The sequence below is a fragment of the Notamacropus eugenii genome, chromosome 1 (genome assembly GCF_028372415.1).
Source record: "Notamacropus eugenii isolate mMacEug1 chromosome 1, mMacEug1.pri_v2, whole genome shotgun sequence".
NCBI classification, from domain to species: Eukaryota; Metazoa; Chordata; class Mammalia; order Diprotodontia; family Macropodidae; genus Notamacropus; species Notamacropus eugenii.
The window spans coordinates 332912870-332938125 of NC_092872.1; the positions used below are offsets into that span (position 1 = coordinate 332912870).

At 35.8% G+C, this 25256-nt stretch overlaps 1 protein-coding gene across 3 annotated transcripts in view; it reads right to left on the reverse strand.

The window, feature by feature from the left end:
- MAP4K5 (mitogen-activated protein kinase kinase kinase kinase 5) overlaps window positions 1-25256 on the reverse strand; it is a 164968-nt gene that overhangs the window by 78098 nt on the left and 61614 nt on the right. For all 3 annotated transcript variants that reach the window (XM_072629792.1, XM_072629794.1, XM_072629793.1), the window contains 3 exons: window positions 24156-24246; window positions 16870-16934; window positions 3699-3754 (listed from right to left, as the gene is read on the reverse strand). In XM_072629792.1, coding sequence (XP_072485893.1) covers window positions 3699-3754; window positions 16870-16934; window positions 24156-24246 — 212 coding nt within the window. The remainder of the gene's footprint in view (window positions 1-3698; window positions 3755-16869; window positions 16935-24155; window positions 24247-25256) is intronic.

Consider the following 25256-nt stretch of genomic DNA (forward strand, 5'->3'; position numbering starts at 1 on the left):
AGAAAGGCCTACTTGGTGTTGGTGGTCCCTTCAGTAACTCCCTGCCTTTACTTCTCACCATACATACTCACAAACAAGAAACCTTCCCAGTCACCTCTGACTAGAAAAGGTGATTAAATCTACATCATAATATGTAGTAAGGAGTAATAATTAGTAGGTCATCAAATTAAAATGTCTTTATAAAATGAATGGACTGGATCTTCTCCTTTCAGATCTAAAATTCTATGATTTCTATTCTTCATACTACCTCGTATATCAGTGGCAAAGATGATCTTTCAGGGTATAAATAGGAGAGAGGTCACCCACCCCAGGCAGGGGCTGATGGTAAGTATAAAAGCATAGCAAAAGGAAGGATACTCTCTCCCCAGTTATCAGGACTTGAGGGGAAGGGGATAGGAAAGAGAATCAATCTATATAGTAAAAAGCTTCTTATTATCAAGATGCAATGGACTACCCATTCTTTGATAGTAGTAAATAAGCCTTCCTAAATCCACCTGTTGAGAATGAAAGGACTTAAGAGTAATTAAATAACTGATGGGGGACCAGAAGAGAAGGAGTTTACAGGAATTTGGGGACTATTTAAATTATTTAAGTCTTAACTCATGCTTCTTGGTTGTTTTTTCCTGTAGTATTCAACTCCAGTTCATCTAGCCAGAGCTAGTCTCCAAAGAACAAAAGTAAAAGTAACTAAGGACATTAAATGCAATTTAGGGAATTTGCATGTAAATTTATAACATCATAGAACTGGCAGTTCTGTTTAGTTGACCCAGTCTAGAGAGGTGAAGTGATTTGCTTGGAAGAACTAAAATCTGAAACCCAGTTCTCTGAGTCCTAATTCAGTGCTACTTCTGTATCAGGCTGATTCCCTAAAAACTAAAGTTTATTCCTTTACATACTCTACATAAAACCTTGAGAACCTTCAATTTGAAAAATATTAAAACTAAAATTAATATTAAAAATATTAAAACTAAAGACAAAAGCAGAGTTGAATAGCAACTGGGAATGTTTATATTTTGCATTCTAAATTAAGGTAAAATGAACACTCCTCATCCCCAGATATTTAGGTTAAGAGCTCACGTTAACCTTTGGCAATTAAGCTACATGTTTAATTTAGAGGGTAGTTAAGCCTCAGTAACTCTTAAATCTTACTTTTGATCTGAGATAATCAGGCCATATTAATATATTGGTTCCTAGAATATTAAAGTGGGAGCTTGTAGCCTTGGGGCTAAAGGAGCAGCAAATGGTCAAGCTGTGACTACAAAGCAGAGAAGCAAACCCGGACCTTGCTTTCTACTACCACCATGCCAGGACCATTTCTAGAGTAAACTTAAAGCCTAGTACAACTCAGGTCACATGGATTTGTCCTCCTCCTCTGGATGGAGATGGAAACCAGCAAGGGTAAGGGAAAGCTAGGTCAACATGAAACTGTCTATAATCCATTCTTCCACACAGAAACAAGGCAACTAATTAAATTAGGGTGGAAGGGTAGCAAAGAGAAAAGTAATACTAATAGCACTAGACAAGGGGCAAAGTGAGAAGAAAGAAACCAAACCTTCCTAACATTGCCTATAGAATGCTGGCTCCTCCAAGACAGAGTTGTTTTCATTTTGTGTCCTCAGTACATAACATTTTGGCACATAGTGCTTAATAAATGCTTATTGAATGAATAAGTGAAATTTTTTTGTTGGAAGAATCTGGCTTGACTCTCTAAGGCAGTAGCTCTTAATTAGAATTAAAGAATATTAAAGGTGTAAGTCATCTAGTCCAGTGGTTCCCAAACTTTCTAAGCATAAGAAATATTTATTGATCGTAAACATGACAAAAAGCTACCAAAAATTCAGTTATATTTTTAAATAAATTTGTATCAATTATAAAAGGAATCTCTACACACATATTGTGAGATATGGTATTTTTGTTCAGTCTAAAGAAAGCATGCTTATTTATTGAGTCAAAGGAATATTTGGAGCCGAAAAACTACACAATGCCTTCCCTCCAACTCTGGAAGTAGCCTGGACCCTACAGGTCAAAAATCACTCATCTCTTTTACTCAGAGAAAGATCTGGATAAGATACAATCAATGACATATTCATGGTCATGCTCCTCATTACTGGAAGCATTCGGAATAAAATCTAGGTCTTCCGACACCCAATTCAAAGCTTTTTCTATTACTTAAAGCCATAACCAGCTTTGGGAATAGCAGCAAAACAATCTGCTCACTGTTCTGAGTTCTATGTGTCTGAAGTGTGATAAGGATAGTGACAAGGTGATTTTATTGGTACAGAAACTCCCAGGCAAGGAAACTCCTTCTACCACTGAAGGTCAGCATGAAAACTTTAAGGTTTAAGAAAAATGGTATAAAGCAGTGGTGTCACTCAAATAGAAAGGGGTCTGCTAGTTTGTACATAAAGATTTCTGCAGGCCTGTATGTTGATTTAGTTTTAAAATGTGATGTTTTATTGTATTTCTATTTACTTTGTTAAGCGTTTCCCAATTACAGGTTTGGGTGCAACTTCAGAGAGTTGGTCCCACCCAGTGCTGGTCTATAGCACTGAGAAGTCAAGGGACTTACAAGGGACAACCAGTACATGTCAGAAGTAGGACTAGACCTGAGGTCTTCTTGGCTTTGAGATTAGCTTTCTATCTACTGTGGCATGTTAAATACACACACGCAGGCGTATATATCGCTGTATTATAGATTTCTCCATACAGGAAATAAGAATAAAAACATTTCACTTTCTTTGCAATGACTTCTTGCTCAGTCAAAAAGTTCACAAATGGTATCAGTTGGACATTGTTTTTATTTCTAAACAAGTTACTAGAAAATAAATAAGGAAACTAGACTATTTGGCCTCTCATGTTCCATCCAGCTACAGATCTATGATCCTACTTACTGACATAAAAATCAACAATTTCCTCAATTGTAAATTAATATACCAAGTAATAATTGTAACTGAATTGTAAAAAAAAAAGTTAAATTTAATGTGACACAAGGGTTACCTGCTAGTTTCAACAACAGGTTTTCTGGTACAATTAATCATAAACAGTACAATTAATCATAAAGTTTCTGGGTTTGATTGTTGTTTTTTTCTGGTTTATCAGGTTTTCCTGGGCCAAGAAAATGTGTGACTGATTTTGAAAATGGTCAGTAATATTCACATTAATTCATGAAAATCTTAAGTCACCAAACTCTTCATAGTTTTCTCTCAGATATCAAATCAGCCCAGCTTTCCTCAATGCTTTGAAAGAGGGACACAAGTATCTATTGGGAGCCCATACCACAACATTAACAAAGCAGTTTCCTCAAAGAGGTAAAGTGGTACAAAGTAGTTGAAGTACTGGGTAGTGGTAAAACACAACCAGAACTGTGGACAGGATTAGTAATCTTTCTGTACATCCATTCCACTCTCTTAAATTCTCTAACTCAAACCATTTTGAGGCCCAGAAGTCAGACAATATTCAAATAGAACTTTCTTCCTCTCAACCTCACCCCATTTTTAGCAAATGAGTTTATGTGAACTCTGTCTATTCAGTAGACTAACAGAAGGAAAAACGAGGCTCTCAGAATAAGGTAATAATCATGAGACGATATTTAGCTTATTCATTCCCTTGCCCTTGGGCAGGACCATAACTGTAGCCTAAGATAACTTTATTTATACAGTTTCATGCTGAATTATCTTTCCAGCTATATATACAAGTACCTGTAATGTTTCTCTGCAAACATAAGCTATTTGTAATTCTGACAACGGTCCAGTAACTAGAAAAATAAAGAAATCACATTTTTACACATCTAACATAACATAAAAAACAACAATTAATAGCGCTGCAATTTTCAAACAAAAACTATTCTAAATGAAAAAGTATAGACTGAAGTAATTTAAAATTATATGTGCAAGTGAAGCAAGCAAAATAATGTAAACAATATACACAATTACTACAATGATGGAAATGTGACATAAGATGATACTGAACTCAGTGTGGGGGGTACACTGCATACATGTCAGACACAGTCAATGTGTTTGGATGGCTTTATTAAACTACTTTTTGGTCACTTTCTTTTTTTAAGCTTTTAAAAGACTGCTTTGGGAGGACATATTTGGGAATGAAGGGGATATAAAAAAGCATCAATAAGAATAACATTTAAATTTTAAAATGCAAATAACACAAATTTACAACTTTTATGCCAATGGATTCCTTACAATTTTAATCCAAGGCATTTATTAAACATACATAGCATAAGAAAAAAAGAGGGATTTACAAAAGAAGCAGTAAACATCCTTCTCCTAAGAAATTTACATTCTAATGGAGTAAACAGGACAACATAAATATTTGCATATATAAAGAAACATTACATACATATACATACTAATTACACAGCATTAGAATAACTTAAAAGTTTTCATGAATGTCATATTTTCCTTAAGGTCAATTTACACTCTAATTTTAGTGTAATTCTTCCCTAGCTTCTCATAGATGAACCTATCTTTGGGACTGCTACAGGGGAAGGCTTAAAACCAGAGAAAACAAAAGTATAAAGCAAGGTAGGGAAGTCCCATGAAGTACTAAAGTTTCTATATGCTGCAAATGAGTAAGTAAATAAATTCTAGGAGCAGAATAAGAAAGGTAAGGGCGAAAGACATACAGAATATTAGTTTTAAACCCAAAGATACCCTTAAATCTCACTTCTAATCTGAAAAGATCAGAATCTATTGGAATATTGGCTGTTAGCATACTAAAGCTTTGACAAAACCTGGTTAAGGCACAGTCACTTTTTCAGAATCAGACCCCACCGGATTCCAATCTTTCCAAGTGTAAGGGCAACTTTTAACTTTTTTTGTTTTTAGAGATCTCCATAAAAATTCAGGAAAAAATTGCATTCCAAGGGAAATCCCGATGAAATTCTGACAGAGAACTTTCCTTCTCTAAAACAAAGATTAATGGTTGAGAGCTTTCAACTGGCCTGAATATTGGACAAGCTAGGTAGTCACAAGTTTAGAATTCCCAGAGAACTCAGACAAACTGAGACAATACAGGGCGTGGGGTGGTGGTGGTCATATTTTGTTTTAGGAGAAGAAAGAAAAGGAGAGAAAAAAATATACTATGGAAGAAAAGAGGTGAAGAACTTAACTATGTCTAAAATGGAGTGTGAGAGAACAAAAATATATAAACATTGTAAGAAAAGATAGAAGGAACAGGCATCTCATGACTTCACTTCCATCAGAAAAAAATAGTTACTTACACACACGTACACACACATAAATTTGGTGTAGAGATACATTAAATTCAAAAGGAATACAAGCTGGGTCAAAGAAAGAAGTCAAGGAATTATAAAAAGAAAGGTAGAGGGGGGAAGGGAATAGTCAAAAACAATATCAACTTCCACTTTGGAAAGTCAATCACAAAAGATGAATAAAAAGAGAAAAGATGTAAGGAAATAAGGGTCTGGGCTTGGTGCAGAGAGGAGTCAGAGGAGGAACAAACCACTTCAATTATAGGTTTTCTGTTGTTGATCAGATTCCTTATTTTTCTTTCCACCCTATTTTTTACTGTAAAGAATGGAGCAAGAGGAAAAGGGAGCATAAAAGGTTATAATGGAGAAAAATAAACAATGATCATAAAAGTGAATATGAATTATAAATTTACTTGTATATGGAGACTAGCAGAAATATTTTTAAGGAGAATCCAATACTAAGTTTTTTCAATAAACACAGTTGGAACAAAGATTCACACAGTTAAAATGAGGGTCTGGATCTAAAATATTATGCTTTAGGCAAATTCAAAAAAGCATGAATCTCATGAGAAGGCAACAGCCAAAATAAATAGAGTTAAAAGTAATTACCAGGAAAACTACATTATGCTTAAAGGTAATGAAATAATAGCAATACTTAATATGCAGTCACCAAATGACATACAATCTAAGTACTTGAATGTAAAATTAATGAATTAATGGGAGAAATGGATGACAAAACTGTAAGAGATGCGCACTTAATTGTGTCCCTTTTATAGATAGACAAATCTAAAAAGAGATGAATAGAATTTTAGAAAAATTAGATTACCTTAGGTAATAACTGAAAGTAACATGTATATTTCTAAGTTACGGATGCACTTTTACAAAAACTGACCACGTGACAGGGAATAAAACCTTCATAAATAAATGAAGAAAAGCATTAAAATCAAACACATTCTTTACTGACTACAACACAAACACACAAATAAAAGGTCTTTGAAGACAGGAGTAAAGCCTAAATGGAGATTATATAATTTAAACCTAAAGAACTGGCAGATCAAAGAACAAAACATAGAAACTATAAATAATTTCAGTAAAAAAAAATGAGAAAAGTGAAACAACATGCCAAGATGCTTGGGATACAGACTGATAGCTAAAAATTACCCTGCCCTTGACTGCACAGCTGAGGCTAATCAGGACACCCAGACCATAAACATTCCAGGAAGTCTCCACAGCTGTGTTCTTATCTAGCTGGCAATTACTTATGCATAGCTATTTTCAAACAGTGGAGTTCTATTAAGCATTCCAGTGACTGTTTTCATATAAAACAACCTATATCGCTGTAACTTGGAGAGAGAAGCAGTTTTTTGGCTCCCCACAATGTATACATTAAAAGACGTGTTCCAAATAGACCTTGTCTGTGATTCCTAACTGGTCTTCACTCTGCATCACAGACTTATGAAATTTCTTTAAGGCAAAGCAGTCTATAGGAGGAAATTAAAAACATTAAAAAGCACAGGGAAAAAAAAAGATTGTTCCCTTACATGATAGAAAGTAGTTCTCCAACCAAAAGTTAACATTATCTTAAATGGAGAAAAGCCAGAAATCTTTCCAACGATATTACAGGGTAAGGTCAGGAAGGCTACTGTCTTCCCTTTTAACTACAGGAATATGACAAAAAGAAACTGAAGGAATAAACATAAGCAAAGCATATATTTTTTAAAAGAAGACATATGTGATGGCTTACTTTGAGAATCTTAGATATTCAAATAAAATTTATTAGAATAATTAGCTTCAGCAACACAGGAGGATATAAACTAAACTCATAAAATCAGCTACAGATAAAGAGAAAAAAATTCCTTTAAAAATAATTCTAGAATTCATCAAATATGTGAGATAACAGCTATCATTAATATCCTATAATACATTTTTTTAAAGAAATAATGACATACCCTAACTGGAGAAATATTAATCACTCATAGTATGGCCATGCTAATAAAATAAATATGACATTTGAAAGAAATAATGAGAATACCTATTTGGAGAGATATTAATTGCTCGTGATATGTCTATGCCACTGTAATAAACATGACAATGTTGTTTTTGTTGTTGTTCAATTGTATCCAACTCTTCATGACCCAGTTTGGGCCTTTCTCAGCAAAGTGTACAGGAGTGGTTTGCCATTCCTCCTCTAGCTCATTTTAACAGATGAGGAAACTGAGGCAAAAAGGGTTAACTGAATTGTCCAAGGTCACACAGCTAGTAAGTGTCTGAGGCCAGATTTGAACTCATGAAGTTGAGTCTTCCTGACTCCAAGATTAGTACACTGTCCACTGTGCCATGAAGCTGCCCAAAACATGGTAATACTATTGAAATTAACTATAGATTTAGGGTCATTAATTTTATAGAGTAAAAAAATAATGATAGCATTGATCTGGAGGAACTAAAAGTCAATAATCTTAAGGGAAATCATGAAGCAAAAAAGGGAAGAAAAGGGGCCTAGACATACCAGATCTTAAGCTATTCTACAAAGTGGTAATCATCAAAACTATTTGGTAGTAGATATTAAATAGAAAAGTTGATCAGTGGAATAAGATCAAGTACAAAAGCTTGGCGCAATCAAATATAGTCCCCACTGTGCCATAAAGCTCTTAAGGACTTCAACAACTCAAGTAAAGACTAACTGAAAACTGGTAGAAAAGCTGGAAAGCAGTTGGATAGAAATTAAATTTAGACCAACATTTCACACCATATTCTAAAATCAGTTCCAAATGGATACATGACCTAAATATAGTCATATAATGAACAAATTAGAGGAGCAGTGAAAAAATAACTTTCACAACAATGGGTGGTTTAAAAAGTGATGTCACTTTATTTGGTATTTTATTTTTCCCTAATTACATGTAAAACCATTTTTAATATTTGTTTTCAAAACTCTGAACTCCAAAATTCTCTTCCCTCCTCCCTCCACAAACCCCTTGATTGAGAAGACAAGCAATTTGACATAGATTATACATGTGTAGTCAAGCAAAACATAATAGGAATGCTGTAAAAGAAAACAGAAAAAACCCTTAAGAATAATAAACTAAAAAAAAAGTATGCTTCAACTTCTATTCAGACACCATCAGTTCTTTCTCTAGGAATGGATTGCATTTTTCAATCTAATTTCTTGTAAGTTGTCTTGGATTGTTGTATTGCCAAGAATAGCTAAGTCATTATCAGCTGATCATCTTACAATATTGTTGTTACTTTGTACAAAGTACACTTCACTTTGCATCAGCTCATTCAAGTCTTTCCAGGTTTTTCTGAGACTACCCTGCTCATCATTTCTTACAGTATAATAGTACTGCATCATAATTACATGCCACAATTTGTTCAGTCATTCCCCAAATGATGGGGATTCCCTCAACTTCTAATTCTTTGCCCCCAGAAAAGAGCAGATATACATGTTTGTACATATAGGTCCTTTTCCTTTTTGTTTTTTATCTCTTTTGGGATATAGATCTAGTAGTGGTATTGCTAGGTCAAAGGGTATGTACGCATATATAGTTTTATACCTTTATACCTTTGGATATAGTTCCAAATTATTGTTTAGAATGGTTGGATCTGTTCACAGTTCCACCAACAGTATATTAATTTCTCATTTTCCCCACATTCCCTACAACATTTGTTATTTACCTATTTTTGTCATATTAGCCAATCTAATAGGTATGAGGTAGTAACTCAGAATTGTTTTAATTTGCATTTCTCCAATCAATGGTGAGAGTATTTTTTTATATGGCTATAGATAACTGATTACTTCATCTGAAAACTGATCATATCTTTTGATCATTTATCAATTGAGAAATGGCTCTAATTTTTATGAATGACTTGGTTCTCTACATGTTTGAGCAATGAGGCATTATCAGAACAATCTGCTTCAAAAATTTTTCAATTACTCTTTGTAACTGTATTACTCCTACTCCCCATTTATTCTACTCCCTCCTTTCACCCTGTCCTTTCTCAAAAGTGTTTTGCTGCTGACTATTCCCTTCCCCAATCTGCCCTCCCTTCTATCATCTCACTCACCCTTTTCTTATCCCCTTGCCCTTCTACTGCCCTAGAGGGCAAGCAAGGATTTCTATATCCAAATGAGTGTGTATGTTATTTCCTCCTTGAGCCAATTCTGATGAGAGTAAGGTTCCCTCACTCCCCTTCACTTCCCCCTTTTACTGTCCACTGTAGAAGTTTTTTCTTGCCTCTTTCATGTGAGATAATTCTACCCCATTCTATTGTTCTCTTTCTCCCAGTATATTCCTCTCACCCCTCGATTTTATTATTTTTTTAGGTATCATTCCTTCATAGTCAACCCACACTTGTGCCCTCAGTCTATATATACTCCTAACTACCTTAAAAATGAGAAAGGTATTATGAGTTACAGATATCATCTTCCCATGTAGAAATATAAACAGATTAAACTTATTAAATCCCTTATGATTTTCCTTTCCTTTTTACCTTTTTATGTTTCTCTTCAGTCTTGTATTTGAAAGTCAAATTTTCTATTCAGTTCTGGTCTTTTCATCAAGAACGCTTGAAAGTCCTCTATCTCACTGAATATCAATTTTTTTCCCCAAAAGGATTATACTCAGTTTTGCTGAGGTGACTCTTGGTTGTAATCCTAGCTCCTTTACTCTCTGGAATATCATATTCTAAGTCCTCCAATCCATTAATGAAGAAGCTGCTAACTCTTATGTTATCCTGACTATGACTCTACCATACTTAAATTGTTTCTTTCTGGCTGCTTGCAATATTTTCTCCTTGACCTGAGAACTCTGAAATTTGGTCATGATATTCCTGGGAGTTTTCATTTTGGGATCTCTTTCAAGGTGATTGGTGGATTCTTTGCATTTCTATTTTACCTTCTGATTCTAGAATATTGGGTCAGTTTTCCTTAATAATTTCTTGAACGATGATGTCTAGGTTCTTTGTTTGATCATGGCTTTCAGATGGTCTAATAATTTTAAAACTATCTCTCCTGAATCTATTTTCCAGGTCAGTTGTTTTTCCAATGAGATATTTCACATTGTATCCTATTTTTTCATTCATTTGGTTTTATTTTATTGTTTTTTGATTTCTCATAAAGTCATTAGTTTTTATGTGTTCCACTGTAATTTTTAAGAATTATTTTCTTCAGTAAGCTTTTGGACCTCCTTTTCCATTTGGTCAGTTCTGTCTTTTTAAGTGTGAGTCTGCTCTCTTCAGTAGTTTTCGTTTCTACTTTAGCAAGCTGTTGACTTGTCTCATGATTTTCTTCCATCACTCTCACTTCTCTTCCCAATTTTTCCTCTACCTCTCTTACTTGATTTTCAAAATACTTTCGAGCTCTTCCACGGCCTGAGACTAATTCATATTTTTCCTGGAGGATCTGGATGCAGGAGCTTTGATTTTATTGTCTTCTTCTGTGTATTTTGATCTTCCTTGTCACCATAGTAACTTTCTATAGTCAGAGTTATTTTCTGTTGTTTGCTCATTTTCCCAGTCTATTACTTGACTTGTAGCTGTTTGCTAACGTAAAGCTCTGCTTCCATGGTAGAGCGTGCATTGTCCCAAGCTTCAGGGGCTTTGTGCAGCTACTTTCAGAGGTACTTCTCAGGACCTGTAAGTTTTCAGTTCTTTCAAGGTGGTATGATTTAAGGAGAGGTGTTTATTCCTCTCCTGGCCTGTGCTCTGCTCTGTGAGTGACCACAAGCACTCTTTTCTACTCTGGAACTGTGAGGAGGGTCTCCCTTCCACTGCAGCTATAAGCTCTACTATCTAATTTTCCTCATCATCCTGGGACTGCCACTCAGGAATGCGGCCTGGAACCAAGTATGAGCAAAGCAACAGAGTCCTGATTCAGTGCTAGCAAACAGACCCCTGTAATCTCCATCTGACCAGTTACTGTCTGTGGGCTGAGAGCTCCAGGAGCAGCCGCTGCTGATTTGGTCATTCCCAATGCCTGCTTCTGGTTTGCTTGAGGCCAGGGCTGTGTTGGTGCAGCCTGCACTAGACTGTGCTCCACTGTCACCCAGGTGAGACAGACCTTTCCTGCCAATCTCCCAAGTTGTCTTGGACTGGAAATTTGTTTCACTCCATCTTTTTGTGGGTTCTGCTACTCTAGAATTTGTTTAGAGTCATTTTTTAAAGATGTGTGGAAGACTTTGGGGGAGAACTGAGATCCCTGACTTTACTCTGCCATCTTGGCTCTGCCTCATAAATAAAACGTATTAAAATTAGCAGGGGAAGAAATAAACTAGGAAAAATATTTGCATCAAATTTCTATAATAAAATGGTCTAATATCCAAAATATGAAGGTTATCCAAAAAGCCTTTGTTCTGTTTTAATCTACTAAAGTTAAAACTGCACTAAAGCTTTTGGAATACCTTTCATGGAGAACTGATTCAAATGTATGAGATATTAAGAAATAAGTTAAGTGGTAAAAGGATATGAGCTGCCAGCACTCAAAGTAAAAAATTCAAACTATAAACAAGTTATGAAAAAATGCTCCAAATCACAAATGAGAAAAATACAAATAAAAAATACTCTAAAGTTTCACCTCATATCCATTAGATCTGTAAAGATGACAAAAAAGGATAATGAAAATCACTGAAGGAGTTACAAGAAATGTTGGTAGAACACTGGTAGAAATGCTAAGTGTTCCAACCTTTCTGCAAATATTTTGGAACTACACCTAAAAAGTCACTAAACTGCATGTACTTTTTAAACTCATCAATACTACTGCTAGGCCTGTACCCACAAAGATTTATACAATCTGATCCTTCACCTGGAAGATGGTCATCTATCTGAGAGTCAGTGTGGATTCAGAAAGGGCCAAGGAAAGGTCATTATGGTGTTTGCTACCCAACAACTTCAGGAGAATTACCAGGAACAGAACAGAAGTGTGTACATAATGTTTATAGATCCAACTAAGGTCTCTGATGCTATCAATTGTGAGGGCTTATGGAAAATTATGCCAAAATTTGGTTGCCTAGAGTGCATCAGCATTGCATGGCAATTTCATGACAGCATGCTTACCTGGGTTCTGGATAATGCACTATGCTCTCATGCTTTCCTAGTCACCAATGGAGTGGAACAGGGCTGTGTGCTACCTCCCATGCTTTTTTTAGCATGACGTTTTCAGTCATGTTGTCAAATGCCTTCAGTGAGTATGAACACAGAATTAAAGTCAACTATCCCACTGATGGTAAATTCTTCAACTTGAATATAAGCAGAGACCAAAGTGGAGGCAGTGATGGTGAATGATTTCTTGTTTGCAGATGATTGTGCACTCAATGCAGCCTCTAAGGCTGAGATGCAACAAAGTATAGGTTGATTGTCTGCTGCTTGTGCTAATTCTGGCCTAACAATTAACACTAAGAATATACAGATGCTCCATCAGCCACCCCACCATACATACATGGAACCACTGGTTACAGCAAATGGAGAAGTTCTGAATGCCATGGATAAGTTCATGTACCTTGCTAGTATAATTTTTAGGGACGTACATACTGATAGTGAGGTTGACACACCCATTGCTAGAGCTAGCTCAGTGTATGCGACTCTGAAGGAGTGTGGGAGAGAAGAGTAATACCTCTTCTGACTGACTAGCAAAACTAAAGGTCTACAGAGCTGTTGTGCTAATCTCATTGTTGTATGCCTGTAAAACCTGGACAGCTTACCAGCACCATGCAAGGAAACGAAATCACTTCCATTGGAATTATCTTAAGAAGATTCTGAAGATCACCTGGCAGGATAACGTACCAGACGTTGAGGTCCTTTCTCAAACTAAAGTGCCAAACATGCAAACTCTACTGCAGAGAGCACAGCTCCAATGAGCTGGTCATGTTGCTCGACTGCAAAACATACACTTGTCAAAAAGACTGTTTTAGAGATAACTCACACAGGGCAAGCATCCACATCGCGGCCAGAAGAAGTGATACAGGGAAACTCTAAAGGTCTCTCTTAAAAACTCTGGAGTTGATTGTGTAAAATGGGAGACACTGGCAGACGACAGCTGAGTGTGACATGCCCACATCAGAGAAGGTGCTATGCTCTATGAGCAAAGCAGAATTGAAACAGCTCAAAGGACATGTAGGATACACAAATTTAAAGTATCTACCATAAATGTTCACATGGATTTGTGCCTGACCTGTGAGAAAACATTCTGAGCTTATATTATCTGATCAACTACAGTCAAACACACTGTAATTTGATTCTAGCACCGTGATATCATTTTGGTCCTCTTCAAGAACCAAGGACGACAACCACCAACCAACCCCAAAAGATCAGAGATAGAACGAAAGGAGTCATACATACAAAAATATCTAAAGTAGCATTTTTTATTGTAAGAAAGAAATGGAAAGAGAACAGGTGCCCATCAATGGGGAAATGTTCGAACAAATGTTATGTGAATGTAATGGAATATTATCACATCTTAAGTGATGATAAAAAGGATAGATTCAGAGAAACAGGCAAATCTTAAGTATAAGGATGCAGAGTATATTGAGTAGAACCAGAAGAAAAACGTATACAAAACTTTAGAACCATGATCAATATAAAGGCCAATTACAACTCTAAATAGACAACAGATGACGAATTGTGCTTCATTTCCTGCCTCTTGGCAGAAAGGTGATGGACTAGAGGGGAAGTATGAGACTTATATTTTCAAATATAGGCAATATGTAGATTTATTTTGTGTGATTTTATATTTTGCAGTGGAGGGGGTCAAGAGAGGGCTTTTATTTGCAGGAAATAGGGAGGGAAAAGTTGGCTGAGGGAGTAAGGTGTGATACTGAAAAAGGAAAAAAAAATTAATTAGTTGATTAAGCTTTAAAAAATAAACATAAGAAAGCAAAAGGAAGTTCAAAAGAAGCAAGAAGCAAACTTGTCCTGAACAAGCAGGACAGTGTTGGGACTATCATAAAAATTTAACTACAAAAAATGTTGTATGTAGTGGGAAAAACCAAACTGCAATAAGTTCAGTTTCATATAATTCCTTTTTTTTGTATATTTGTTTGTATTTGTTGAGATTTAAGCTCACAAAGAAAAAGAATATTAAAGGAAACAAAAAATTTTAAAAGAATGTAACGTATTGGTCCAGACAATGTGATAAGAACTTAGATTAGACTAATAATGGTTATACTCCTAGAAAGAAAAGGATATCCAGTAGATTTTTCCAGAGCTGACTATTTCATTAAAGATGGTGGTGGGGAAGTGTTGTAGGAGTGCAGAGAGAGGATTAAGAATGACTAAGATAATAAAACTGATACTTCCAGACTGGACTGTCCCTTTTCTACCATCACTCAATAACCCCTTTTCCTCTGAGGATTACTCATTCATATTTATGCCCCAGTTTAACTCCTAGTTGTAACATTTATTAACTTTCAGGTCATTCTGTCTTCTTTCTCATAAAGTTCAGTATCTTGCTCAGTATTTATTTCTAACCTTACCTTATCCTCATACCTAGAACACCATAGCCTGGTCTCTCAGTTTATCAACTTCCCAAACTCACAATAGTCCACCTTTAGTCTGCCTGAGCTAAATATACTCATAATCATAACTTCGATGTGATCATCACCCAAACCCATCATATGATCCAGCTCTCTGAAATTATTCTCTCCAATCACAACCCAATATCCTTCAATTTCTCATTCTGCTTAATCTGTCCTAAGTTTATAATTTGTCTTCACTCTAACTTTGCTCCCCTTCTTGTTCTCCTAGTTTGTCACTTATGTTTTGGTGTTCCTTCTTTCTCTTGGTAAACTCTACAATTATCTGATTAACCATACGCTGTCAGTTACCCTTAAATTCTTTGTTCCCTTATTTTATCACATCATGCCTGCCAAACTCCAGACTTGGTTCACCCCTCACTGTCCACTTTCTCCATTCCTATTCACAAGTTGCTAAACACTCATGGAGAAAGTAAGCCATAAATACTCATCAAGTGAGTTTATTACAAATTTATATTATCTAATCTCAACTGGACCCTCACTGCTACATGATTTTATTTCTTCCTTCAGTATCATGCTACTCTACAATAGCTATGCTAAATTTTCTCCTTCCTCCTCAACTCTCTAATACCTCTTCCTGACTCCTCAGGAGAAGGAAAATCTCACCTCCTACCAAAAAATAGCAGACTTCTGTAGCAAGCTACCTCTTTTTTCCTGAACTATACACCTCAAAACCTCTATTCATCATGCCCTATTCTCTTCTCCTTTGTTTCAGTCTCTGATGAGTAAGTGGGACTTCTCCTTGACAATAAAGAGATCCTCAGTCTCAAGAATGAATGAAAGCATAGTGTTAAGGAGTAAGATTGTGAGGCAGTTACTGAAGTACCTGATGAAGGAGGAAGAGAATCTACCTGAATGGCTAAGAGATAGTAGCAACAAGGATCCAGATAGGATGAACTTCAAAAATGGAAGGCAACAGAATAATGATGGCAGAGGGCAGAGTCTGGAAATGGCAGTGAGAAGCAAGAGTGATGCTTTTCCTGAACCAGTGGACAGGGAGACATAAGAGAAGCGACAACCAGTACTGGAGAAGGTACTGGATGAGGTGTCTCCTGAAAAACAACAGATGACTTCAAGAATATGGGGAGAATGTGAGAAGAGATATAGAATAAATGGTGCAAATGATAAGAAGGCACAGAGTCCTGTACCTAAAAGTTGCCTTGGGTAAAGAAAGAAGTACTTTAAATGTGTTAAAAACAGCCACCAAGGACAAGGGGTAAAAAATTTATGATATTTTAAGTAAAAAGCCAACACTAGCATCTTATATTTCTTTCTTTTTTTAAACAATAGTCAATTTTTAATAGATCTCATCCCATCAGCATGGTTTCATGATCTTTAATCACTGGATAAACATCTCAGTGGTGTGCTAGGAAATGTTTAACAAATATCCCACTGAAAAAAATGTATACACGACACCCTGTTAGCTTAATCTATATTATTGTTTTCTCTATCACTTCTTAAATCTAGGCAATCAACAAAAAATAAACCAGCTTCTTACATTTAAGAAAAGTTTATATTTTATACTTGTCATTTATCATGGACTTCTGAAGTGTTCTGCTTTTTACGTGAAGCACTAGAAAGCTTTCTTTCTAAACTGGTTCTATTTAGTTGAGTCTCTCTCAAAGCATGTTAGCACAATAGTGATAGTCTGCTTATTAAAATTCTTTAGAGCTCTTGTAGTACTTTGTACCTCTCCTACACAGCAATCACAATCTAACTTCATAAATGGGTTAGCCAACCCTTAATCAGAAAAACCACTCAGGTGACAACTAGATAAGGGATGCTTTGCTATAGTAAAAGTTTTTTTTCCTGTTAAAATGAATAAAAAAGTTCATTTTTGTTTTGGTAGTAATTATCAAAAAGTTATTCCTTGTCCAAGTACAGGCACATTCTAAAGATTTTCACAATATATACTGACAGTGTTCAAAATGGTAGCTCAGAGCCCAGACAATATCAAATAATAAATTTAATTTTATTTCACAAGTTTCTCATTTTAACTTGTTAAATTTTATTTTGCATATAACCAGATTTATTAGAAAGCAATTCTCTTACTCTTAAGAACAAATGGATAAGTTTTTTCTTTTGTGTAAGTTTAAAAGTATTAAAAGTATACAGTACCGTGGTAAATGTCTTGAAGTGATCCACCACCACAATATTCCATACAGATCCATAATTTTTCCCGACTATTATGAAAAAGAAGATTAGAAGTTAGATTATAATTCTTGACAATTAAAACATCCTTGAAGAGCATTATAGTATTTGGAGATTCTGGAGTCAGAAAGACCTGAGTTCAGATCCTGCCTCAGCCATATGCTGCCAGAATGACCCTGGGCAAATCACTTAACCTCTCAAAGGCCTGGGGCACATTTCCCAGATTCAAAAGAAAGAACACTAGAGCTGGTTTGCATTGGTAGATAAAGTTTCCTCACCTAGAGTTCTCTAGGCCAATTAAATCATCAGTCCAAAACAAAATGAACAAAAATTTTTCTAAAATTTGTTTTTAAAATTGCTTCCTTTCACCTTCCTTCATGCACCTACAGCTAAGAGAGGCAAGTACACACCAGGGAAGCAGCCCAATAATCACTCTAGCATTGAAGGGCCATAGAATTCTATCCTTTCTTCAGTAAAAGTTGGTAAGTTATAAACTTAGTAGCTGAGTTTCTCCCAGCCTGGAATGGTATTTAACTGGCTTATTCCAAAAATTCTAATTTCTAATGTATATAATATTACTGAGTTTATTTTGTATATATTTTATGTTTACTTATCTGTGTACACACTGCCTTCCCTTCTCTTTCAAAGTAAGCACCTTGAGGACAGAAAGTTTTTCCATATGGTCTTGTAACTACAGGGTCTTATTTATAAAGGACTGTAAAATATCAGGGGAACATTTAAAAAGAATAGCAAGCTGGATGTAACAGAATTGCAATTTCAAGTGCAATCATCTTTTTTATTATACTGCGTTACGAAATGCTTGTTTTATTCTATAAGTTAAAAATTAAATTAAATTTTAAAGAAACATCAAGGGAAAGTGTATCTTAGAAAAATAGGCCTGACTCCTACTCTCACAGAGCCCAAAGTACAAGGTGGAGGGAGGGTGGGTAGAGCAGTTATTGCTGGTCAAAAGCCATCCCTAGAATACCAGGTTCCAGAGTGGGGGTAACTGACTAGGTTTGAGAACCCAGAACAATATCTTAGGCAGAGTTCATGCTTTGGGGGGGAGAGAAAACATTAAGGGAGAGGGGAAACCAGCAAAAATCAAGCGTTAGATGTAGCACTTGAGCTAAGCCTTGAAGAGAGATGGGCTATCAAGAAACAAAAATAAGGAGATTGACCATTTCAGGCACTGGAACAGTTTGTGCAAAAGAACAAAGGTGGGACAAAAACAATGTCATCCAAAGAAAGATAAAGTAACTAGTTTGGCTGGGAACATAAAGTCTGTAAGGAGTAGCAATGTGAAATCAATTTGGAGAGACAGATTAGAGTCGGATTGTAAAGGGCTTAAGGTGCTAGAAGGATTTGTATTTTATCCTACAGCCACTGAAATTTCTGCACCAGAGGAGTGACACAGGTTAGCAAAAACAATATGCCAATTAGTGTTCATGCTGCAAAATACTTTTTCAAAAAAATTTTTAAATCTGTCCCTTGAACTGCCCTTAACTGAGCAAACTTTTAAAAAATAAAAATAAAAACTCTCATTTCATAGATGCATAATCTAGCGAAACAAATTCTCAGAATGCCCATGTCCAAAAATCTAAATTTCTTTGCAAATTTCTTGGCAACTTTCACCCACTGATCTTCCTTCTGCACTCTGGGATCAAGTAGAATAAATCTAATTAATCCTTCTTTTATGTGACCATTCTTTAAATATATGAAGGGTATAATCTGACCTAAGTCTTTTCTTTTCCAGACTAAACACCCTGAGATCCTTCAAACTATCCTTATATCATATAAACACAAGGCCCATTACCATCCTGGTTGTCTATAGTCATCAATGTCCTTCTTAAACTATGGTACCCAGGACTGAACATAATACTCCATGTGGTCTGACTAAAAGGTAGGGAATCTTAAGACTTTCTTAATGCAGCACAAGATCACATATTTGGGTGTGGGGTGGGGGTGGAGGGTGGGTTGCCTGCTACATCACATTGCTGCGTTTATGCATCCTGACTTTGCAATCCAACAAAACTCTTAGATGTTTTTCAGACAAACTACTAACAGTGGTTCTGCCATTTTTTATCTTGTGAAATTTATTTCCTGAACCTATGTGTGTGTGTGTGTGTGTGTGTGTATATATATATATATATATATATATATATATATATATATATATATTCTTGAACCCTTATGTTTATTCCTATTGAATTTCATCTTATTAGACACAACTCAATGCTATATAGCAGTCAGCAAACTACAGCTGGCACCCAAGCTAAGAATGGCTTTAACATTTTAAATAAAATTTTACTGTATACAATAAATGCACAAACCATGCTTAGCTCACTGGCCATATAAAAAACAGGCATCTGCCAGATTTAGCCCTCAAGACCACAGCTTACCCGCTCCTGCACTAGACAAAATTTTTTTGGTTCCTAACTTCCATTTACAGGATAGCTGGGAGCTATTTTGATAAGCATGCCATTTATGCATGCTGCTCACAGGGCCTGGCAAATAAGTGCTGAATAAATGCTTGTTAACTTAAGAATAACTTTATCTAAATCACTGATAAAAATGTTAAACAGTCATTCCCTAATCAATGGGCTTCTATTTTGTTACCAGTTCTTTGCTACACAGTAGATGCCAATCATTTGCGGAACGGCTGAACAACCACAGTACAGGAATGGAACAGACTATTACTACCCTGTAAGAAATTATGAATGTAAAGAATATAAAAAAAGCAGGAGACTTATGTGAACTCATGCAAAGCAAAGTAAGAAGAACCAGGAAACAGTATATCCTGGCTACGATAATGGAAATGGAAGGAAAAACAATATATGCATACAACTGAAACTAAATACTGTGTAATTATATTGACCTATATATGCCCTAAGTATATGAGAATGTATCTCCTTCCTTTGTTTGCACAAGTGAAAAGACTACAGGTATGGAACACTGAATATGTCCAATTTAGTTGATGTATTGGTTAATTTTGCTAACCTGCTTAATTTCTTTTTTATTCTTTATTACAAGGAACACCTATGTGTCTGGGGAAAGAAGAAGAAGGGTCCTATTGGAAAATGAAAATGTTCTAAAAACAAAATGTAGCATATGTTAAAAATATCTCATATTAAACAGCACATGATCGATGATAACTTCCTAGGACCTTCCACTGAAGATCTTCTTCCTGAGGAAGACATTTATTCATTAAGTCTGGACATTTAACTACTTTAAAAAACACACCTCTCTATTTTTTTCCCAGAACAGTAAGAAATACCTTATCAAATGTTCTGCTAAAATGGAGCTAGAACACATTTACAGCATTCCTCTTTTGTCACCAGTTTTATATTCCTTTTTTAAAAAAAAAAAATGTCTAACACGACCCTTTCTTGATGAAGTTATGCCGGCACTTTCTAATCACCCTTTCCCCTCGTAGACAATGACTAATCATGACTTTAAAGATCTACTTTAGAATTTTCCCAGGAAGCAAAGTCAAGTACACTGATCTATGATTTCTAGTTCCCGAAGTCTTCCTTCTAATCAAAAAAATTAGAATATTTGTCCCCCAACTTTATGGTAGCTCTCCAGTTTTCCATAATCTTTCAAATATCACTGACAGGGCCTCAGTAATACCACTTGCCAGTTCTTTCTGTATCTAAGGATGAAAACTAGGTATTCTCTTAGTATAAGCCTTATTTATCTTGGGTATCTCCATTAGCCATTTTCATTCAGTGACTCTGAGTACAAAAGTCACTATCCTTAGCACAGAAAAAAGAAAGTTAAGACTCAGCAGCTTTGCCTTCCCTCTTGTCAACTGTTAACACACCTATCCCAAACAGAGGCTATATACATCCTTTGATCCTTCTTTTTCACCCAATTTAACTAAGAAGAAGAACAACAAAAAAGAAAATCAAACCTGATCAGGCAGTGCAATATAGTGAACAGAACGTTGGGCCTAGGGTCAGGAAGAGCTGGGTTCAAATCCCACCTCAGATACTGACTGCTAAGTGGGCAAAGCACTTAGCCTCTTTGTTTCCAAGTCTCTTCATCTATAAAATGAGGGGGTGGCACTTGATGGCTGCTGAAGTCCCCTAGTGTCTAAATCTATGGTCTTAGAATCCGTTTTTTTGTAACCCTTGGATTATCTCATCAACCTCTGATTAAGAGGTGCTGCACTCATGACACTCTTTAACAAGTCATACAACCCTCTCCTCAGCATCCTCTATAACTTACCCTTACTTCTACAAATTTTAAAGTCTAAACTGGTTGGTGAACTTCTTATATATCCATATTGGTCTCCTCAGAAAATTTTCATTTTTCCTTCTCACTGGAATTTTTTCCTTTAGACTCATAAGAATCTCATTACAATTACATTCATTACAAAATGATCTCCCCTTCATTCCTGGATTGACAGAATTTTAGTCCATAGGACACTACTCATGCTTCCTCTGAAAGCAATGAAATAGGCTTTTCCAGAATCTAGGATTCATATTATAATACTCTCTCTCTCTGTATATGTGTGAATGTATGTGTGTATACATGTACACGCATGTACACACACATACATATAGGAGGTATATGTGTATATGTGTGTATGTGTATATGTAGGTGTGTGTATGTATCATACCTAGTTTTTCTTTCCTTCTCTATCATAAACTTTAGGAAATGGTCTCTTCTCCAAGGGTTTCCATCATTTCCACTCCAGCAAACAGTCCCTTCCTGTTGCAGAACAGAATTCCCTTTTGTTGCTTTTCTTCAGTTTCTGAAGAATGGTATTATTAAGGGAAATCAAAAAGCTACTTGCTTTTCTGCTTTTGGCAGAGAGAGAAAGGGCTCCAAAAGCTATCTGGATAATTGAAATTCCCCCATCACTACTATACTATGCTCATGTGACAGACTGGTGATGCTACCTAATTCTTCATTTATTTCCTGTGTCTGTACAAGTAGACCAATGACAAAACCAGTTCTGTTTGTCCATTCTTCTACCTCTCCTGATTTTCAAAATCCTTTTTGAGCTCCTCCTCAGCCTGAGATCAACTCATATTTTTCTCGGAGGCTTTGGATATTAGAGTTTGACTTTGTTGTCTTCTTCTGAGTGTATGTTTTGTTCTTCTTTGTCACCACAGTAACTTTCTGTAGTCAGAATTTTTTTCTGTTGTTCGCTCATTTTTCTAGTCTATTTTTTGACTTTTAACTCCTTGTTAAAGTAGGGCTCTCCTTCTAGGGTAGAGAGTACACTGTACCAAGCTTCAGGGATTTTGTGCAACTGTTTTCAGAGATGTTTCTAGGGACCTTTAAGTTTTCAGTTCTTCCAAGACAGCAGAAGGTATGTTTACTACTCTCCTGGCCTGTGTTCTGGTCTGTGAGTGACCACAAGCACTCTTTTCTGCCCTGGAACTATAATAAGAGTCCCTGCTCCAGTGTGGCTGCAAGCTCTGGTATGCTAGCGCTTCTCCTTGCTCTGGGATTGCCACCCATATTTGAGTATGGGCAAAACAACAGAATCCTATCCCTGGTGCCAGCAAAGAGACCTCTGTAATCTCCTTCTGATTAGCTGTTAAATCCCCTTACTGCTTATGGGTTAAGAGCTCCAGAAGCAGCCACTGCTAATGTAGTGTGGCTCCTAAAACCTGCTCCTGCTTTGCTGGGGCCCTGTCTGTACTGGAAGAGCCTGCACCCAACTATGCTCCACTCTCACCCAACTGTGACAGACCTTGACTGCTGACCTTCTAAGTTGTCTCTGACTTGAAAATTATTTCACCTCATCCTTTTGTGTATCCTGCTGCTTCAGAAATTGTTTTGTGGCATTATTTAAAGGTATATAGAAGGGCTTTGTGGAGAGCTCAGGTGAGCTACCCTTTCTCTGCCATCTTGGCTCTGCCTCTCTGTCCTTTCACTGACTTACACCCAAACACTTCCTGTTTTCTCCTTAACTATACTTTTTTTAATAAACAGTGTTTCCCCCACTCCTTTCTTTTACCTATCTTATTTCTTCTGAATAAGTTAAAATCCCTCCAAAAGCCATATTCCATTTAAAGCTTCATCTAAATCTAAATATATATGAGGTAAAATCTGCCTTTTATTTAGACCTTTGGTTCATTTTGCTTGTTGCATAAACTGTGGGCATTTGAAGCAAAGGTTGCTTTCTTAGATTTTGTTTCACATCAGCTTCTAGGTATCTTAATTTGTCTTCTTCTTCCTTCATTAAAGCTACTCTCTACAGTATCTGGCATGGACAATATAAATAAGCAGTTATATTCCTCCCCATTCTTTTTAATGTAAGCTTTTTAAAAATTTGATTGACAAGATACCTGACAAATGCATTCCTACCAATTTTTGTAAAATGTATTTCTTTCTGCCATCTCTAATATTTTATAGCCACTGTCCAGGAGTCCAAATCCCATTTTCAGACTTTTTTAAGGCACTGTTTATTTCCCAAATCAGTGGGCAACAACAAGGAAAAAACCTACGTCCCTCTGGTCTTCAGTTTCTTGTCCAAGACTGTGTAACCTTTGGCAGTATTCTTAAAATACTTTCTGTCAGTATTATTTGGGCTCAAATCTCTTACTGGAAGGGGAGCACTAGCTATGTCTCCATAAAGCTTCAGAGGTTACCTGTTAGGTTTTAGGTATGTCTATATTTTTGTTTTCACCCTGGGTGGCCCTGAGCAGGGAACCACCTCTACTGCCTTGGATTTTAACAGCTATCCTCAGGGTTCATATGTCTTCTGCTTTTGAGGTTTTTTGTCTCTTCCCTCTCTGTTAAGTAGCACTTCTTGTCATTTTGCCTGCCTGTATAGCAGTCCTCATTTCTAATTTGGTACTTCTAATCTGATGTGTAATCAGGTCATAGATGATGTGGAAGATATTCCTGTGGTAGGAGGAACTCTGAAATCCCTTCCCAACTCAAAGGATTTTTTGATTCAACAAGCTTGTTATAAATGTGTTTAAAGTAAGAATAAATGGACTCTATGGGTTCTCTGTGGGTAAGACCAAGGTAAAGTAAACCATTACTTTATTAACTGATTCTCAATTGTGTCCTGGGTATTTATAGCTGCCAGATAAAGTAATCTCTGAATAAATAGGATGGTAACTGAATAAATAGGAGTATATGGAAAGAGGGAACCTACAAAAGTTGTAGAAATTTGAGAATTCCAGAGAAACAGTATGAAAACATATTTAAAAAACATGGAATTCAAATGAAAGAGTGATAACAAAAGGTTTAAATGCAAACAGAAAACAGACTTTTGTTACCTGAGATAGCTCCCAAAGTAAGCAACAATATTGCAGTGTTTACATTCTTTAACCATATATATTTCTTGTTGAATCAGTGAAAAATCATCTCCTGAAAAACAAAAACATTCACATCAGCATAAAACTCAATCTCTGTATCAAGAACATTTAAAAAGATACTTCATTTTTATGGCCTAGAAAAAACTAGATGATTATGGGATTAAAAATCAATAACCCATTTACAAAGGTCAACCTCCCTCAAGTTATTAGTGATACTTAGTATCACATTCAATTATAATTTCACATGGAAACAGGAATATTAACTTCATAGAATAACCTAATGCAGTATGCTAAAGACTGGAAGAGTGACCTTGGAGGATCAAAAGATCCTTACCCCTTTCTACAGATACCTATTTCTGACCACTCTGCAGAAATCCCTTGGTATTTCACAACTGCAATCTCCAGCCTTCCAAGAGATTTTGCTGTCATTCGAGGGAGTAACAGGGTCTACGATGGAAAGTAACAGAAATTTCCCCACAAAATTTTGAAAACTTTCTTCTAAAAGCAAAGAAATCAATGGAATTATTTCTATCCTGGTCCATTCTGAGTGCCAAATGGAGCCTCAAAGCTCTTTGCAATGTTATGAATATTCTTAAAGAGACCCATTTTATTTTGAGATGTTTTAAAATTAAAATAATCATCAACTCAAATAATAAAACAAACATGAAAAATGAGGAATAAAATCATACACAAACCCCTTAATACAAACCATTACTCACTTCAACAAAGTAGTACCAAACAAATCAATACCAAACAAAAGGTATACTTATTGTATCTCTTACCAAGTCTTTTTAAAATTCCTATTATTTTAATATACACACATTCATATAGAACATTATATAGCTGTTAAATTAATTATAATTGTTCTGTTTTTTACAAAACCATAATAATCCATTAAGAGACCTCAATTTATTTAGACATTCTCCAAACACTAGGCTCATAGGTTAGTGATTATTTTGATTTTGTTATTTTTCTATTACAAATTAAGTAGATAAGTGTTTTTATAGAGAGAGGTCCTTTTCCTCTTTTTCATTATTTTTGAGGGGAAGTCTAGATCTGTAA